The sequence below is a fragment of the Electrophorus electricus genome, chromosome 15 (assembly GCF_013358815.1).
Source record: "Electrophorus electricus isolate fEleEle1 chromosome 15, fEleEle1.pri, whole genome shotgun sequence".
In the NCBI taxonomy this organism is placed as follows: domain Eukaryota; kingdom Metazoa; phylum Chordata; class Actinopteri; order Gymnotiformes; family Gymnotidae; genus Electrophorus; species Electrophorus electricus.
The window spans coordinates 13,351,717-13,370,823 of NC_049549.1; the positions used below are offsets into that span (position 1 = coordinate 13,351,717).

A 19,107-nucleotide genomic window follows, 5' to 3' on the forward strand; every position below is an offset into this window, starting at 1 on the left:
TTCTCCTGAGCTTATGCACAAAACAGTGAGAGCTCACGTCCTTTGTCACATGTACCGAACTTGTCAATGTCACAGTAGTTTACCAAAGGAAAGTGTGATGCTTACAAATGGCTAAGTGCTGAACTTGCATGATCCTTTCTTATCTCTGTATCTTCATTAACCTCATTGCGCTCTTTCTCCTATATGTGCGACATCCTGTCAATTCAGAAGGCCCTGTAGTTTATAGACGGTCCCCGACTTTGTCCTATGCCAGGACAGCAGAAGAGATGCCACCGAAAACTGCTGGTACAAGCCTGAACTATAGAGCTGTGATGGGCAATTAAAGTCCAGTTCTATAGTTTGCAGACTTTGGTAACTGATTTAAGTGCCTACTGTCTATACTTTGCTTTATGTGGTGGTAGTAACAGCTGCAGTGAGCAGCAAAGGATAGATGTTTGAACTTAAACGAATGTCCCCATAATTAGCTAAATGATATATGTATTGTTCTTTGATTTGATAATAGAATTAATAGTAATTCAAATAAAATGAAATAAAATCAACTGTTCTCCTTGGTTTCTACTAATTTTAGCTGTTTAATTGAGCAACAATTAATGAATCATTCAAACTGGTTAATGGTGCCAGTTAGCTGTAGTAGCAGTCTTTCTGTATTCATGCATCAAGATCATATGAGCCATCATTTTTATATTTTTCTGTTTCTTCCATTCATTGTATTTTTTTTTGTGTTTTTCCTCTTTGAGTTGTCACTCATGTCTGCTTTCTTTTCCGTGTGTGCGTGCGTTCGAAGCCTCTCTGCCTTGCTCTAAGTCGGCTGCGTTTCCACCACACCTCGGCCTTCCAGGTATTCCTCTCCCTGCTGCTGACAGCTGACGCTACATTTCCCTTTGCCGCTGACCTAGCTTGTGCTTCCCTGTCATTAGAAATGTTTTTGTAGCATTTAGAGGGGGAAAGCTGGTCGTGGGGGTAGAAAAGAGTGGCACTAGTCTGCAGGAACTGCAGCCCTGTAAGGACCCTGTAAAAAAACAAAAACATAGGATGTCATTGGGATGATAAAGCATCCCCCCCCCCCCTTTTTCTTTTTTTTCCTCTGTTGTGAGTTGGTGTGGACCTGAGCAAGACCCTTTTCTCATGGCAACACTCGTTGAGTCTTGAGCCACCTTCTGGTTGATGCTGGAATATAATTAGTATGACTTGATGTGTCAGAGACGGATGGAGGATAGGAATGAAAAGACTTCATGATTTTATTTTATTTATTTTTTTTCATGATTTTTACTGTTTACTGTTCTACACTGATACGCTATTATACATAAGACATTTTGGTGATCCTGTGAAGAAATGTCAAATGTAATATCTATATTGATGGATTCAAATCCTGTTTATATTTGGCATAAGCTTATTGATTCCCTCAAAATCAAATTTAACTATTAAATTATCTGTGTAGGTAAATGTGACTGTCATAATGGGGCAAAGAAGCAGTGTAGTAAACCCTGAAGTGTTTGCAGGTGAAAATGATGGCAACATCTGGCTAGATTTGGAAGGCATGTGTTCTGACGTTTCCTTTCTTCCACAGGTATCGATAAGGAGAATGTGGAGCTGTCGCCGACCACGAGCCTGTGCGGCAGCGGACGAGCCAGGCACGGCTCGGCCAGCCAGGTGCAGAAGCAGCGCAGCGCGGGCAGCTTCAAGCGCGCCAGCATCAAGAAGATCGTCTGAGCGGGCATGACCGCAGTGACTCCGCCCCTTCTCCACACGCCATGTGCCCGCTGCTCTGTCTCCCAGCCTGAGAAGGTTCCCCGCGGAGAAGAACCGCTTTTAGTTCCAGCTTAAATTTCTTGTTTGTTGCGGAAACCTTGGAAAGGAAACGCCAGAGTCCCGTTTCCCCCCCCCCCCCCGTACGTTTGCATGTGTGCAACGGTGAGCGGTGAGACTGAGCTGAGCTTGCCCTGAAACTCTCAGCGCCTGCGGTTCGAGGTTGACCCGAGGTGACGCTTTGACAGCTGCGCGACGAAAAAGACTCTGCAAACCTGAACACGTCCGTGGTTCGCACTCTTTTCTCTGCCAGCTTCCGGCTCCCACTGTGAAGGTCAGGGGGGTCGGAGGGATGCCACGCGGTTAGACACTGTCTGCTACTGGAATCATCAGCACCAGCAGGTGATGACACACACAATACAACAAGGCATTGAAAGGAATTTGAGATTGTGAGAGTGAACAGTAAAGACCTAATGTATGTAAAAGCAGGGACTGACTAACAACCACTACAACTCCTGACCAAAACTGACTGTGGATAAAGATGGCCTCAGAATCAGGACTGACCTGAATACAGTTGTCCCGGATAGGTTCTGGGAAGTGAATCAGCGGGTCATTGGAGAACCCGATATCCACAGGCTGGACTGAGATCGGATGTCATTCTGATACCGAGCAGATGTATATATGCAGGTGATGACGACGGTGGTGGTGGTGGTGGTGGTAATCACACATTTTGGGTTGCTGTTTTGTCTATTGTGTGCCTTTTTGTCAAGATTATCAGCTGTGTATAGTTTGTAAGATAAGATGAGGAAGGGAGAAAAACAGGTACTATTATAGAGAAATGTTCTTTACATATACATATGTCTATACATTGCTGCACTGTCTTAAAAAAAGGTATCCTATGAACTTCAAATATATAAGTATCATTACTTGATGCATTTACTGTAGATATTTATTCTGTGAAGGTAAATGACTCAAAATTTAATTGAAGGTATCTCTTATAATCACTGTTTATTGTCTTATAACCATGTCATTCAAATATCACAATAATACTGACAGATTTCTATGATGACAATTGAGAGCTTTTGGTGGGATTGAGGTTGGAGTCATAGTAGTGATGACACCAGTAATATCAAATTATTTCAGTTTATATGCATTTATATGGTATTTTGTCGGTTTAATATGTGTCTAAAGGCGCAAGTATAGACAAAGTGGTATTTGTGTGCAGCATTGCTGAATGTTACTGTATTGTCACAAAGCACATGGCAAAGCCAATGGTATAGGAAATCAAATTCCTGTATGCCCAGAGGGAGGCATAGTAACATTGCATAAAAGGGTACATCACAGTAAAGAGGCAAGTTAGGATGTGAGTTTGGGTGGAGGATGCCAACATTTGTTCTTTTGTGACCATGTATAGGTTTACCATGTTTATGTGCATTAATAACTTTTTTTCTCTTGTTTTTGATGCTATTTGTAAGTTAGGGTTTTTGCTTGCATGTACTTGCTGCATGCTGCTTTATGTCCCCACACTATGGAAACAAATTTGCTGTTTATTTACATTTTCCACAAAATGCCACTACAGTGGGGGCTCCGTATAATGGTCCTGACATTTTTGCTGATTATGTGCAATATTCCCCAATCTGTTCTTTATTTGCCCACTTTTTCCCTAAGAAGAAAAGGTGAAAATGATTGCTGTAGAGCACTGTATCTGTGATGACTAATCTAAGAAGTTAGGTTTTATAAACTAGCACTACAAAAGAACACCTATCAATTGCATAGAACATTACATTTACATGAAAAAATCAGCTATAATATTTAGGTTGTTTTTTTGTTTTTTGTTTTTTTCTTCAACCACTATATGCTATCTTTTAACCACTCTATCTCTTAAGAATGAATTACCTTAAAAGGTTCATGTACGTTAGTTGGTTCATGGTGGTCCTATAATCAAGTAGCAATGTCTAATGGTTTGCTCTTGGAAATGGGACCAAATCTGTCTAGCCTTAATTTGGTCAGTTTGTCATCTTCATTATTTTAATATCTGTTACTGTACCCTATTGTTTAACTGCAGGTTTATTATAGTATTTATAGTCTTTATTGATGGTTTTGCAGAGATGTTGTCTTGCTTATGTTGGCAGTTTGGCAGGATTCTGATACTCTAAACATTCTGATACTCTAAATGCAAAAGGACAAGTTACCGAGCAGTTTTTAATAAGGTTAGAAACATTTTTTTTAAAACACCTCTACTCTGTGAACTGAGGTAGGTAAGGATATTTCTAATATCCAAGTTGATATTCTGTCTCAGTCTTTTTTTCAGTTACGCATTCATATATTCCATACACTGAAGGTAAGGTACACAGCTAAATTTAATTACTGTTCTCAGGATATACAGTAGTAATATCTGAAGCTATTGATGTGGGTACAGCCTGCACAGCAGTTTATTAGGAGCATGCTTGTCTGCATTATGACGAGATGATGTCTTGCTCATTTTTCTTTGCAATTTGTGGTTAAGGAACACTGCATTTATTTTATAATAGAAAACTGCATTGGTCTGAAGCATTTATCACATTTAATTGCACCAATCATCTGTAAACAGCACATTTGTCATCTGTAAATATTTTTGTGTAAAATTGGAAGTTATGATTGTAAATATGACATTGTATTGCTTTTTTTTTTGTAAAGCAGTTAGTTGCTGTACATGTATAACATGATTTAATTATACTTGTGTTCATAATAAAAGTTGTTCACTACCCTGTCACAGTGATATCAACATGCAATAAGTTTAAACAAAAATGTTTCCAGTTGTGTTTACAGTTCTAGCTATTGTATAGGTTTTAGGCTCCCAATAGTAAATTGATTTGAAGACCGAGTGAGGGGGCTAATTCTGGTAGTTTTAAGATACCGGTTACCGTCAACCTCCTTTGTAAATAATTAATAATCATTTGAAGAATAATCCAGTGTGTTTTTAAGATTTGTCTGCCACATCTATAGTGCATGGTGAACTACCATGGAGAACAATTTTGATGCATTCTCTGTACTTGGAAAAGCACATAAGACCTGTTGATTCAAAACACTTCTAATAGAACCCCAAGGGACGTTCTTGCAAGGTTTCCTTCCGCCATTACGTATCTAGTAGAAGCGTTGTTCAAGTCAATGCTTTTTGTTTTCTACAGAGAATTTCATCAAAATTGTCTGTGTTAATCAACCATATGCTACAAATGTTGGACAGATTAATTTGAAAAACACTGGAGTATTGCTTCAGTAGAAAGACTATATACAGCTCTGGGGGAAAAAAATGAGACCACTCCAATTTTTTCTTAAATCAGCATCTCCACATGTACAGCAGCCATTTCATTCAAGTGTTTGTGGAATTCCCTCACAGACACACCTCATTCTGCTTAATGAGATGCTGAATAGGTGATCACCTGAACAAAATCCTATTCTAATGAGCAACAGTATAAAAACCACTGCTGCCGTCATCACTATTCTCGTTATAGAACCAGCTGGACGGGAAAAGCCATGCTAGGACTACCCAAAAAGTAAAAAAGTATAGTCAAAATACAGCTACGGACCATGCCAAAAGAGTTGGAAAAAAAAGGTTCTTTAATATGGAAAAGAAGGGTTCAATTGTAGCTTTACTGGCAGGTTGCTTTCATGTTGAAAATTTCAAAAACCGGTTCTTAAGAACAAGGTCAAGCAGCAAACACGTGAGACAACAATGACTCTCTACCAACCGTGATCACCACCTCAGTCGAATGTCACTTAACAAGCCGTAAAGTGATGTCAAGTGACCTACAAAAAGAATGCCATGCAGCAGCTGGGTTGAATTGCACAGCAAGGGCAGTTCGAAACAGGCTTCTGGAGGCAGGGCTAAAGTCATGCAAAGCTAGAAAAAAGCCCTTCATCAATGAGAAGCAAAGAAGAGCCAGACAGAAGTTTGTGAAAGACCATAAGGATTGGACCGTAGAGGACTGGAGTAAGGTCATCATCTCTGATGAGTGCAGTTTTCAGCTTTGTCTAACACCTGGTCATGTAATGGTTAGATGGAAACCTGGAGAGGCCTACAAGCCAGAATGCCTTGCATCCACTGTGAAATTTGGTGCAGGATCGGTGATGATCTGGGGGTGTTTCAGCAGGGCTGGAATCGGGCAAATTTGTCAATGTTCCCCAACTCTGATGATTGCTTTTTTTCAACAGGACAATCACCAAGTGTGGGTGAGGGCCCACCAGATCAAGACCCTATCATGGCCAGCCCAATCTCCAGACTTGAACTCCATTAAAAACCTTTGGAATGTGATCAAGAAGAAGATGGATGGTCACAAGCCATCAAACAAAGCCGAGCTCTTGGAATTTCTGTGCCAGGAGTGGTGTAAAGTTACCCAACAGCAATGTGAAAGACTGGTGGAAAGCCTGCCAAGACGCATGAAAGCTGTGATTAAAAATCAGGGTTATTCCACCAAATATTGATTTCTCGACTCATCCTAAGTTGAAATATTAGTACTGTGATGTTTATAAATGAATATGAACTTGTTTTCTTTGCATTATTTGTGGTCTGAAACTTCTGTGAGCAATAGTCATTTTCATTAAAAAAAAAAAGAAGCTCTAAAATACAATATTTTTACCGGGAATTTGGGAGAAATGTTGCCAGTAGTTTATAGAATAAAACAAAACTGCTCAGCCTTGTACCCATCAATTTCAAAACTAGAGAAACTGGTCATTTTGTAGTGGTCTATTTTATTCTGTGTGTGTGTGTGTGTAATATATATATATACACACACACACACACACACACACACACACACACACACACGGCAATTTGTTCACCTGCTCATTTTTGAAAAGAATATAAGGACCAATACACTTGTTTTACATCAAGTAAAGTTCCTTTTGATTGTGTATATCTTCCATCACAATAACTGCATGAACTGACATTACCAATCTTCTGCTTGGAATGTCTGTGGCATCAGAAGGCATAAACCAACATGAATTTTATACAGCTGTCTTTGTATTCTGTGAAATGTGACAAAATGGCCAAAGATTTGCTCTCTGAATGCTGGCACCCACTCTGTAAAAGCCCAGAATTATTAGACAGCCATTAAGTTAGGCTTAACAGTCCCAAAAGAACATTGCTCCCATGGAAGTCTCTAAAACAGGGAGCACTATGCTCAGAGTTGGCTAGCCCAGTCTTAAAGGACCCTTGGTGTATTAATCAGGCCTGTAAAACTAATACCCCAAACAATGATTACGCCAGAGGAGAACGATTATGAATAGCATCGTTAGCTGTATAAATGAGCACAACAATTACGTGGAACTGGAGTAGCTCTCCGTCTTACATTAAAATCGAGGACAAAGTTGCGCGAGATTGTACGTGGTCTCATGAAGAAAGGAGCTATCGCGGGATTTCATCAGCTGATACGCCTCTGTTTAGAGTGCTTTCGGTCGGGCAACACGTGGGGAGGATAGAGAGAGACAGAGAGAGAGAGAGAAAGAGAGAGAGACAGACAGACACCGAACAGGGACAACGTTTGGACGGCGTCGGGCCCGCAATACGCAACAGTCACTAAGCTTTATCACGAGTGTGCTGTTCACAGTGGCGACGCGAAGGATATATAAACGCAGTAAGTGTTAGAAATGTTCGCCCTACATATGCTGGCTGCGCGGCGTGCTCATTTGTGCCCTGCTAGCTGGTTAGCTTCCCGGCTAGCTGGCTTGTTAGCTTCCCGGCTAGCTGGTTGTACTGCCTCCGTGTTGCCCTCTATTCTGGCTAATGAACATGTCCACGGGTTTAATACAGTCCACGCTCTTTGTTGCCGTTACCTTAGTGTTTTAGGCCTGCTTAGTTGACTGTGATCCATAAAATTGCACCAGGTACACAGTAATCAACCTGGGTAGCGTAGCTAGGATAACTAATGTTTTTGGCTTTTTAACCGACAAACGGAGCAGACTCACTTGCAGCAGCGCTGATTTTAGTTTGTAGCTGCCAGTGTCATATTAAGTGCAAATGACGTGCCATTCTCAGTCTGTCACTAAACGAGACGGCTGGCTGTCTCGCTTTAGGATTTAAATAGATAGTTATCTAAGGATGCTAGATAGCTAGGTTAACTTAACTTTCTTGAGGATGCAGTGTTCGGCTTCGTAAAACTAGCCAACCGCCAGCTGTCTTTCATAGTGTAGTGACATTCGGGTTAAACACTGTCTATTTTGCAGTGCAGAAAACGAATACTTGATGAAGGCAGATAAAGGCTCCTAGCTAGCTCTGCTGTGGTGCATCTCCCAGCTCCACTCACGTTATCTGCAGCTGAACCATCATTCTGACGTTCAAAACGTGAGCACATGCTGCCTGCGGCTGCAAACTCGCGAAGTGGAGCTCAAGCCTTCCGCGGCTGTCTTTCTTGCCATGTTGCTCAGCCTCGGTAGTGGGCTTGTGCGGTGGTTGACGTGCACTCATAGACCCGGGGACTGTGTGGCTGGTGTAGTAGTTAATGGATAATTAACGGGACACCGCGAAGGTGATCACTAGATGACATCACTGGACAGTTGCATTAACTCGTCCTCCGCCTCGGCCTACCGCTTAATGAACGTGATCCGGGTCGATACCCTGTTTATCCACTTAGTTCACTTTTTTTTTTTTTTTTTTTTTTTACCTCCGAACGTTTGATTGTCGTTTTTAGCGATGCAATCGTGTGTTGTTGTTTTTTAACCCCGTCTCGGCGAATCCGTTGTGTGTCGGCGCTAAAGGGCAGCTAAGCCTGCTAGCGCGTGTGCCGCCCGCCGCAGCCTCGAGGTAAGCTGCGTGAACCGTGCGCCAGACGGCCGCTCTTCTGCTTACCGTGGCGCTTTTATTCTTTACCAGAACACGCAGAGTTGATTTGACTTCGCTAATCGTGACACTCCTTTTGGAAAAGAGAGCAAATGGACGTGATGCGGTGAGATCCGCCGAGCACCGGGTGGCCGAAACGCCCGGACTCTGGTGCTTGGTGCGTATGTTGCCGTAGGTTCGGGAGTGCACGCTGTTTTTTGTTTTTGTAGACGCAAAGCCAGTCGATAAACTGCTTACGACGCGTGTACTCGGTGCGTGGTAGCGAATGCACCGACCCTTTCGCTATCTACCCCCCCAAGGTCGTGCAGCGGCGTAGCTTAATCCTCGACTCGCTTTGCACACGCGCCCAGGCCGTGATACGGCGAGACCGGAGTGGACGTGAACTTCGCGAGCATGTGTTTAACCTCGACGAAGGTGAACGGCGTTTTTACGTGATACAAGTGTTGATTATGTTGTTGCCAGGCGTACGTGACCACGATTATCCGCAGCCGAAGCCGTGCGGCTGGTTATGAACGTGCTAATGTATCGCGATCATACAAGCTGCTAGTGACATTCTGGGCAGATCAGTCTGTCAGCTGTCAAAATGCGGTGGTTTTTAACGTGTACTTGGCAACTTGTAATTGTTTGTTTTGCTATTCAGATTTATTACCTGTTTTTAAAGGCAACGAAAACTCGAGGCATCACACCCCCCCTCTACAAAATCGCACGTTGACATTAGTTTCTTTTGACCCTTTCTTTGTAATAAAGATAATGAACTGATCATTCTTATGCTCCTCTCACTCAGTTAAAGCCTTCTCTTTCCAGTTCAAAGGTCTCAAATAGCAATATGCAGAATTGCTGGTGCCTGGACCTGGTTCTGGGAAACTGTAAGTGAAGGTCATTGGTGGTTTTTCAAGCGCTTTGTTTCTTTACATAAAACTTATCATGCCACTTGTTGTTGTTTTTTGTTGTTGTTGTTTTTGTTGTCTTTTTTGTTTAGTTTTTTTTCCTCATAAGCATGTTTTAGGGTAACGGGTTTGGAGAACTTGAGCCAGTATGCAAACTCTCCTTCCAAACCTATTTGTTTGGTATTTTTAAGTCCCTTCCAAGCAGAGTGCTAATAAATCCTTCAGGCACCTGTGTCTTAATCCAGTGTCATTAAATTCATAAGAGGCTCATTTATAAATCTCGGTAAAAAGATTCCTTGTCCTTGTTATGACACCCTTCATATACCAAGATGAAAAAGTGGTATGACTGCTTTCATAATCATTGTTTAAACCTATTGGTGTTATTTTAAGCATGATCAAGTCTGTTTGCCTTAAATAACCCTGGCAAGAATGTCACTCTGCTTTTAAACAATGTTACTTGCTAATTTGGGCATTTTGATGGGTCCATGATGAACTTGATGGAAAATCTCCCTTGCTTCCTTTCACCGTAGGATAGTGCGACAGTGTCTGTGTCTCATGGTTTCACACGTTGATATTCCCTCGGTATCTTTATCACCAACGCCCCTGCAGCACATGGTGTGTGACCTTCCCTGGGCCAGACCATTGCCACTCCTCAGCTCAGCCAAAAGCACTGTGGGGGTCAAAGTCGAAGTTCAAAACATATTAGTGCCGAGTCCTCCCATATAGTGCAGTGTCGCCCTCCGCAGTGCATTCCTCCCTTCCCACAAACTGGGCTCCTCTCTCTGTTATGGCAAGGCATGTTTAGGTGTCCTTTTTTTAACGTGGCTCTGCCGCCAGCCAATGAGCAATGGAGGGACCTTGGCGTGCACTCCCGCAAGCCTGTTGGGTTGGACTGTAACTGGTAGGGCCCACCTCCAGTGCTCCAGCTTGGCTAGACAAAACCCCTCCCCCTCTCGACAGGCCAGGCATGCGTAATGTGCACTAGGATATGTGATCATAGTCATGTTGGCTCATGGCTCACGAGGAAGGAAAAGTAGCCCTGTTTTTGGTGATCAGTCGTTATGCAGGAATTATACCTTGTCTCACAAGTTTCTGTACATGACCGTTGAAAGTCAGACACCTCTGATGTGGCTTGTTTGTTGCTATGTACATGGGTGTCTGAAGTTTTTTTGTAGACAAACCAGTATATAAATTTGGCTGTGTCTTTATTTTTGCTTTCTTTCTCAGACAGCAGTGCTGCTTTGCATAAACAGTGACTTTTGTTGGAACTGTTTGTATGGTGTCCTGTGGCATCCACCCACACTTTCTCTGTGTATTTAAAGTCTTTGATGGAGGTCTTTTGGCTATTAATTGGATTTAGCAAACTTTAGCTTTAGATTAAGCAAAATAATTTTATAATTAAGCAAAATAAAATTAGAGTAAGCAAAAAGAAATCAAAGTGCAAACCCTCTACCTGTAAGTACTTGATGAATTTGAGTTTTAAATCCTTTAGACATTTACGATTGTACTATTCAGATCTTTGAGCATTAGTTGTATAAAGAGCATGGTTTTACCAAAAACATTGCAGGCACAAAACATATAAACAATGTAAATTATGTCTTTTCAAACTCTAAACTTTAATAGTTTGTTCTTAGCAATGACTGAACCAAAGGGGGTATGTGGGTGGGTGTGTTTGCTTCAGAAGTCCCCACTAAACATGCCGTTTAGTCTAGATTAAATTCACCCCTATCACCCACCTTTAATGGGGCACAATTTATTAGTGGGACCAAAATTGATAATTGCATAAGCATTAGGTGGTTTAACTTGTGCCCTAGACTACAGTACAATAAAATGGATGTTAAGGCCTGCATATTGTAGCGTACTTGGGATTTATGTTAAAATGCGGAAACCAAGAGCATAAGCAATATCTTAAATGATTTGAAACCCACGCCACCTCTAATGTCCCAAAACAGAATGCAAAATTGCTAAAAATTTGTGTGGTGAATGTCATTATGTTGTTGACGCATGCTGAAGTTGCTTGAACTCGACACAATCTGTCTAATTTTAATTCTGAACACTGATACTGTAGCAAATTATTTTTGCCAGAAAGCGTTCTGACTCTGTGTTTGTGTCTTCTGTTCTCAGGAGTAGCAGCTGGGGCCAACAGGAGATGCCGCTGAGGTTTCGATCCTTTGTCCCGTACACGCTTCCTGGAGTGCTGATGCTCATTGGCTGGTGGTGGTACATCTCGCGCAAGAAAGGGCGTGTCGCCGGCCACAACAGTGAGGAGGGCCCGGCCATGGGCCTCCGGGCCTCTCCCAGCGAGGGCAGCAATGGCGTGGTGGAGAAGGGTTGTCCGCCCGCCGGCACCGCACATACCACCATTCTCCCAGACGTCCCTGACGCCAAAGAGCAGAGGCCTGCCGAGCAGAAGGTCGTAGCGCCCGTTCACGCGCCAGCGAGCAGGGGGCCGGCTGGGGAGCCTCCGGACCAGCCGCAGCTTGCGGTAGCGTCTGGGAAGCTGGGTGCGTCCTGTTACAGCAATAGCGCGAGCACGGACTACCAGCCGGGCAGCCCGGAGACCGGCAGGCAAAAGGCCCCCGCCTCGGCCTCGGGTCCAGCAGATCTAGCAGAGAAAAGCTCGTCTCGTAAGAGACCGGAGGCTGCCTCTCTGAGCAACGAGGCAAGTCCGCCACCTGCAGCCGGGGAGCTGGGAGCTGCTGCCTCGGCGAGGCAACTCCTAGATGGAAAGCCTGACAACCGGGAAGCTGGCGCTATGGAAAAGGCGTTGGCCACCTGCCGGACCACGGAGCCAGCCAGGGCAGAGCGTCCCGAGCCGGAGGGGGAGGTGGCTGGCGAAGTGCTGGCTGTGCCCTTTGCCGAGTCTCTCCAAGCAGACTTGGTGAAAGACGACCCTCCCCTCACCAAAGACGAGCGGCCCTCAGTCCCGGCCGCGACCCAGGAACAACGTGCTCAGGGCGGATCTTGCCAGTCCCCCAGCACTGCGGCGCCCACCTTGTTCCCCCTGTCTGCTAGCGCACCTGACATGGACGTCCCTGTGGAGACCCAGCACCATGAGAACGGAGACCTGTGCCAGTCGGCAGAGACCACTGGTGGCATGGAGGAGCTCCACCGCCTGGCTGCAGGCCTCATCACCGAGGTCCTCTCCGCCGCCACCCAGGAGGTGATGACAGTGGGCAGCCGTGACTTGCAGCTCGGCGAGTCCACCGAGGTGGCTGGCTGCAGCACGCCCACTTTGAACGGGCAGGAAACCGCTAGACAACAGCTCCAGTGGGCTTCACGGAGCCAAGCAGACCAGCACGCGGCACAGCTGGCGGAGGACGTCGCCAACGGCTGCCTGCCGTCTTCAGCGTGGGAGAAGCCCGAGGACGATCGGCATGGAGGACCGCGGGCGGCGCCCATCCGGGGCCAGCTGCACTCGACTCCTCTCCTGCCCAGGGTCCAAGCCGTGGAGGCGGTGACCACAACCGAGGACTCCGGCTGCAGCACGGGCCAGTCGGAGGACGGCGTCAGCAGCGAGGATCTCGTCCTGCTCGGCACGAGCTCGCCCTCCGCGCTGCCTCAGAGCAAAGAGGACCTTGCTCAAATTTCAGGGATCTCGAGGAGTTCCGAGGGCAAGGCAGACGAACTGCCGGACAGCTCCGTCTCTGATCTCGTGGCCCTGGAGCAACCCACGCTGACCACAGAGCACGTGGCCGCGGTCTGTGAGGCGGCCCGGCTGAACGGGGCCGGTCTCAGGAACGGAACCAGCGAGACGGAGGCAGATCAGTCAGGAGGTGAGCACCACGACTCTGGTATTTTATATATGCTTTAGAAAGCATATCACCGTTTGAACATCACTTCAGGATAAATACGTATTTGGAAGGAACATATCATTTTAATCTTGCATGTTTGAAAGATATGTGCCTAGTTAATCCATCTGGGGGAGGTGGGACTTGGCGATTCTCAAAACAACTATTGTTTATCACAATAAAGGCCCATATTTTATAATGAGAGCACTGATTAACGTACGTTAATTAGTTTCATACAAAAGTATCTATTAATTGCCTAGCCTTTAATGGAGCAGTTCGTCATTCAAAGGGTCTCATAGCACCCATCTCCTCTACCTGCCTTCCTCAAGCTTCCTTATTCTATGTTTGCAACATGTTTTTCCCATAAACCTCTTTATGAGAAGGGGATTTTCTTTCAGGACCTTTTCTTGTCCTGGCTGGCCTCCACTTACAGGAAGCACATGCCAGACCTAATGGGACTGGCTTTTCCCATAATTCACTGATAAACATCAACACAAGTATTCCTTGTTTGGATATCGGCAGTGCTGCTGAATCAATTTTTAATTTTTTATTTATTTATTTATTTTTTTAGAATCGAGCATTGGAAAATGTTCCCACATGGACGCTAAAAACTTTATTAGAATCGAAGGTTGTTTTATGGCTACTGCCGAGCGTTTAGCTAACAATGCTAAATGCTTCGCTAGCTACCCATCACTGCTTGATATGGGGGCTGAGGAGCCATCTGCACATAAAGGTTAGGCAGCACTTCCTGAACAGGCTTTAGGTAGGCTGCTACGACCAGAAAAATAACCACCATATTCACTCTTCCACCCTGCAGGACTCGAGCCATGTGACACTGTGATTTAGCCCCACAAATGCATGACTCTAGGGGTAGTTTATAGTAGGGGTGGAGGAGGGCTCATCCTGCGTTGGAATGAATGCTGTGTGCGCGGAGGTCTGCCCCTCAGCAGAGTTCACATTGATTTACTGTCGGGGCGTATGAAAACCTCAGTGGCTCCACCTCTTGTTGGGTAGTCGTGCGAAGAGAGCTCACGCTTGTGCATGCACCGTTTAACTGCCTGCACCAGCAGAGCCCCCCCTTCACAACGCCTATTTGTTTGGACACAAACTTTGTGCCCAAAAGGTTGTTTAATAGCTGTCCAGTACAAGTCAGACACTTGACAAACGGGAAGCTGGCGGTAGGGAAACGGTGCGTGGAGCCCGTGGAGCTGCCCTTAGGGCTTCCGTGTTGTTGCAGTTTATATCATCTTATTTGATGGCTTTATAGTATTATTTTAGGACATTTGAAGAAATGTGTTGGTCTGCATCACAACATCTAATTAATTGATGATGAGCCTTTGTGAGCTCAAAGGTTATTCCTTTATTGAACACACAAAAGGGGAAGTGTTAATGACAGGAAGCACCTGTGCCATGAGTACTAATGTGCTGTGAGGTGTTCTGGGTGGTGCTGCTGCTCCACCTGGTGTCCCCTCCGCCTCCACCACACCCTACTGTGCCTTAAGAAAGGTGTTGATTCTCTCAGGACTTGATGACTTGCTTTGTTTCAAAGTGCCCGCGTGTGTGTGTGTTCTGGATCGGCTCTTTTCTTGTGTCCTACATCAGCATTGTCATAGATTTTGTGCCGGGTCATAATGATCCACATCTGTTCTTCACACATTTTGTTGTGGCTGTATCGTGTACATTCTGCTTTCTTTTGCAAGCAGGTACAGAGACAGAGGCTGTGTGCACCACATCTAGAAGAATTTTATGCCTGTTTGTTCTAGTTATCTTTTTTTTTTTTTTTTTTTTAAGACCCTCAATTTAGTTTTTGTTCTTTTAGCACTACCCACCACCAAAACAGAGCATACTGTGTTTTTATATTTCTGATGCAGAGTTAGAAAATGGTATTGAAAATGGTACTCCTTTGGAATGGTAAGAAAGGAGTGGAAAACTGAAGTCTTGTTTCTCTGTGTAAGGTTGTGTAACTTCACCCTGCCTTTTGACGCGGTCAAGTTTTTCTGCTGACAGCTCAGCGGTTTGAGTGGCGTTGGCTAGCAGCTCAGCGGTTTGAGTGGAATTGGCTAGAATATTCCCCATGTATGTTCTCTGAGCTGAAGCAGGGGCCAGAAGCTGTTCAGGCTGGTAAGAAGTGAAGCGTACAGGCAGTAGGATTCAGAACGCAGTCATCAGGCATCAGTGGCTGCTTGTGACGGTTTGCGTGTAATTAGTGTATGTGCAGGTACCTCCAAACGTTGTGTTGCACCAGAGCAGGATTTGACAGTGAGTGGCCATATTCCTTGAAGGCCTGTTTCATGTGTTGGCAGAGTTGTTCAGTTGTATCACCTTGTTTTTGTTACTCCTGTTGCTACGTAGACCACAGTGACCTGGCAAAGCAGCTATTGTTGTTGATCTCCAAATAGCAACAGGTTAGACCTCATCAAGGCTTTGAAGTTGGTCATAACCATGGTAGACAAGTGTGTAGCGCAGTATTAATATGAGCCTAAAATGTGCAGTAATGGTCTATGGGTTTAAACTGTTTAAAGAATCATTTTTTAGAACCAGAAATGTATGAAGAAATTTGAGTCACTTGGGGAATAATTGGCATTTTAGCGTGTTGCCAAGCTTACATTCACGGCTGTGTGTTCCCGACGTAGGTTCGGACGTAAACAGCATGGACTCAATGGACAGCTGCTCCACTTTGGGGGTTGGAGATGGTCAGCAGAGTGGCAGCCAGGCCAGCCAATCACAGAGCTCTGAGATGATTGTATGGGAGATAGAAGTGCCAAAGGTGAGGTTTCTCAGAACTGCCTCTAATTTTTAAACCAAATTCAACACTTGAATCAAGTTCCATTATCTGTACTGAACAAAGGAAGCCAAGGGCCACCTTATATAATGGCTGTTCATTAGTTAACCACGAGCTCCTAATGTATTCTTTAGTTAACCGAGAACGGTTGCGGACCGAGGAAGCGTTTCTCTTGTCTTGAGCGCTGACTTTGCAGTGATTCTTTTTAAAATTTATTTTTAATTTTATTTTTCCTCTGCCTCCCTCACTTGCAGCATCTGGTTGGTAGACTAATTGGCAAACAAGGGAGATACGTGAGCTTCCTGAAGCAAAGCTCCGGTGCAAAGATCTACATATCAACCCTGCCTTACACGCAAGAGTTTCAGATCTGCCATTTAGAGGGTGAGTGAACCACACAAGCCTGTTTGTCTTGCCCAGGCCCTTTCTGCTGAGGACGTGCTCCGTGCGACCTGTGAACGTACTTTGATTCTCCTTCTTCTTTCCCGTTATTCCCAGGCACCCAGCAGCAGGTAGACAAAGCGCTGGCCTTGATCGGGAAGAAGTTTAAAGACCTGGACCTGACCAACCTGTACGCGCCACCACCATCCCTCTCTTTACCCTCTCTGCCCATGACGTCCTGGGTAAAGCTGCCTCCCTCCCACCCCCTCCCCGTCCAAGAGTCGGAAGTTTCGTTAAACTTTCCTGTTGAAGTCCCGCTTTGTTAATGTTCTGCGATTCGTTGGTCTCCCAGCTCCTGCTCCCCAACGGCGTGACGGTGGAGGTGATCGTGGTGAACATCGTGTCCGCGGGCCACGTCTTCGTGCAGCAGCACACCCACCCCACGTACCACGCCCTGCGCAGCCTGGACCAGCAGATGTTCCTGTGCTACTCCCAGCCGGGCACCCCCGCCCTGCCCTCGCCGGCCGAGGGTAGGAAAGATCTGAGTTTTTTTCAGCCCGGCCGGATTAGTGTCCCGGGTCGCTCGGCCCTGCTGCGTTTACTTTTCCGTCTCCTATCGCCTTTTAACCAGGCGATGAAGAGCTTTGTAGTACCTCAGCCGCTGACTCGATTGCACGAAAGAGCTAACAAAAACGCGACCTGGCTGGTGGTCCCGCGGGACCAGGCAGAACCTGTAGCCTAGATTAATATCCCCCTCGCGATTAAGACCTCCTGCTTTTTCTGTCTTCCTGGCGCTGCAGTGGGTGTGATCTGCGCGGCCCCTGCGGTGGAGGGCGCGTGGTGGCGCGCTCAGGTCATCTCCTTCTACAAGGACTCCAGCGAGGTGGAGATCCGATACGTGGACTACGGCGGCTACGACAGAGTGAAGATTGATACCCTTCGCCAGATCAGGTTACAGCCTGTGCTGCTCGTGTATAGTATGAGACCGAGGGTGTTTTTAGTTTGCCTTCCCTTAAATCATTTGTCGCTCGCAGGTCCGATTTTGTGACATTACCGTTCCAAGGGACGGAGGTGTTGCTGGACAACATCGCTCCTCTTCCTGGTGAGGGCGGCTTGTCGTCTTAACACTTACGAGACTTGACACTTTTCCCTGCAGTTTCTGCTATGGGACGCTTGTTGCCTTTAAGTGCTGCCTGACTAGCTCCGTGCGTTCTATAGGTGAGGATCGGTTTTCGAGCGAAGCCAACTCGGCGCTGGAAGAGATGACGCAGGGGGTGCCGCTGCTTGCACAGGCAAGTGTCTGCTGACGAGCCAGAAGGATCCGTTACGAGTGAGCGGTCAGATGAATTCACCACCACCTTTTCCTTCTTTCCTCATGAAATCCCTGGTTTTTAGGTCACGAACTATGACAATAACACGGGCCTTCCACTAGTCCAGATGTGGAACATGGTTGGAGACGAGGTGAGGGCTTCTGCAGACGCCGTCTGCACTGGAAGATAAATTCCTCTTTTGGTTGCTGGATGAGTCTATTATTATTATTATTATTATTATTATTATTATTATTATTATTATTGGCTTTATGTATAGAAACAAACGCCAATGAGGTTTTGACGAATTAAAAAGAAAAACTTTTCAAGATTCACAGATTTTACGGGCAGAGCGGTACTTTCATGAAAGTAACTGAGCCTCACGATGGCGGCAGGTGTGACTAATTTTCATTTTCTCTTTCCTCTTGTAGCTGGTGCAGCTGAACCGCACCCTCGCAGAGAGAGGCTTTGCCATCTGGGTGGACAGCTTCTGATCCCCACCACACCCCCACTCTCTCCTCCTGCTCCACCCTCCCCGCCTTCCTCAGAGCGCAGAGCTGGCATGCGTCCTAGCTCCCCTCCTACCTGAAGTGCACATCACTGGCTATGGGGAAATTTACTTTTGGGTTTGATTTTCCAGGGTTTGGTTTGTTTTGGTTTGTTTTTTTTTTTGTTGTTGTTTTGGTTTGGTTTTTTTTTTTGTTGTTTTGGTTTGGTTTTTTTTGTTTTTTGTTTTTTGTTTCATTTTCTACTCCCTTTCAAAATAAATTAATGTACTGTATAGAAAAATAATTATAAGAAGAAGCAAAATGAAGTTTCAATCAAAGAACATCAAGTAAGAACTGAATGAAGAAATCTCTTCAGTGTTCGTGTAAATTTAAATAAGTCTACAGAAACGGTTGCTAAATGATCATGTTGTCCGTTCAACCAAGCTCCTCCTAGCACAAATCTGACTGGCTTATTTTGCCGTGGATGTAAAAGCTGTAATTGTAAAAAGAAAATTATGTACATTTTAAGATTATAACTATGGTGCCGTCAACACTCACTATTAGTAACGTCTGAAGGGACCGTTGATGTTTGGTTTGGGACTGATCTCGAGAGCTCGTGCAGACTCCGTGACTCTGTTTCTCCAGCTGTGTCTCAGCTCTTGCTTTATGGGTTTGATTTTTGTGGGCGACCGCCACTGCAAAACGGCCGTGTGGCCTTCAGCGACGGCCTCTCGCTGCTCCACAGATCCTGTACCAAGTCCGATCTTCCACCCCTTCCATCCGTACAGCAGCGTGGCCTTATGGGGGAAATGAGACCTGTCCCGTCCAAGTGTCCTCCTGCGAGTCGCCTTCGGTCTGACCAGGCCTGCCTCCAAACGTCCTCACCACACACAGCTCGCACTATATCTGATCGA

The 19,107-nt window shown here is 45.4% G+C and overlaps 2 protein-coding genes across 11 annotated transcripts in view; both read left to right on the forward strand.

Moving 5' to 3' along the window:
- The window catches only part of nf1a (neurofibromin 1a), a 54,676-nt gene extending 50,178 nt beyond the window's left edge, over positions 1-4,498 (forward strand). For 3 of the 9 annotated variants that reach the window (XM_035534018.1, XM_035534021.1, XM_035534022.1), the window contains 3 exons: positions 208-285; positions 785-838; positions 1,568-4,498. In XM_035534018.1, the coding sequence (XP_035389911.1) occupies positions 208-285; positions 785-838; positions 1,568-1,710 (275 nt within the window). In that variant the 3' untranslated portion in view covers positions 1,711-4,498. Of the gene's footprint in view, positions 1-207; positions 352-784; positions 839-1,567 lie in introns of all 9 variants that reach the window. The other 6 variants (XM_035534023.1, XM_035534025.1, XM_035534024.1 and 3 more) reach the window with 4 other exon arrangements.
- A 2,695-nt stretch (positions 4,499-7,193) lies between these two features.
- Positions 7,194-18,403, forward strand: akap1b (A kinase (PRKA) anchor protein 1b). Of its 2 annotated transcripts, XM_027021472.2 has the most exons (12): positions 7,194-7,358; positions 9,365-9,426; positions 11,572-13,223; positions 15,872-16,005; positions 16,275-16,401; positions 16,516-16,640; positions 16,751-16,928; positions 17,199-17,349; positions 17,433-17,500; positions 17,617-17,690; positions 17,794-17,859; positions 18,137-18,403. In XM_027021472.2, the coding sequence occupies exons 3-12, from the start codon at positions 11,597-11,599 to the stop codon at positions 18,197-18,199; spliced, it is 2,613 nt and encodes an 870-aa protein (XP_026877273.2). In that variant the 5' UTR covers positions 7,194-7,358; positions 9,365-9,426; positions 11,572-11,596; the 3' UTR covers positions 18,200-18,403. The 2 variants fall into 2 exon arrangements, with proteins under 2 accessions (XP_026877273.2, XP_026877272.2); XM_027021471.2 differs by lacking the exon at positions 9,365-9,426.
- The last annotated feature ends 704 nt before the right edge of the window (positions 18,404-19,107 follow it).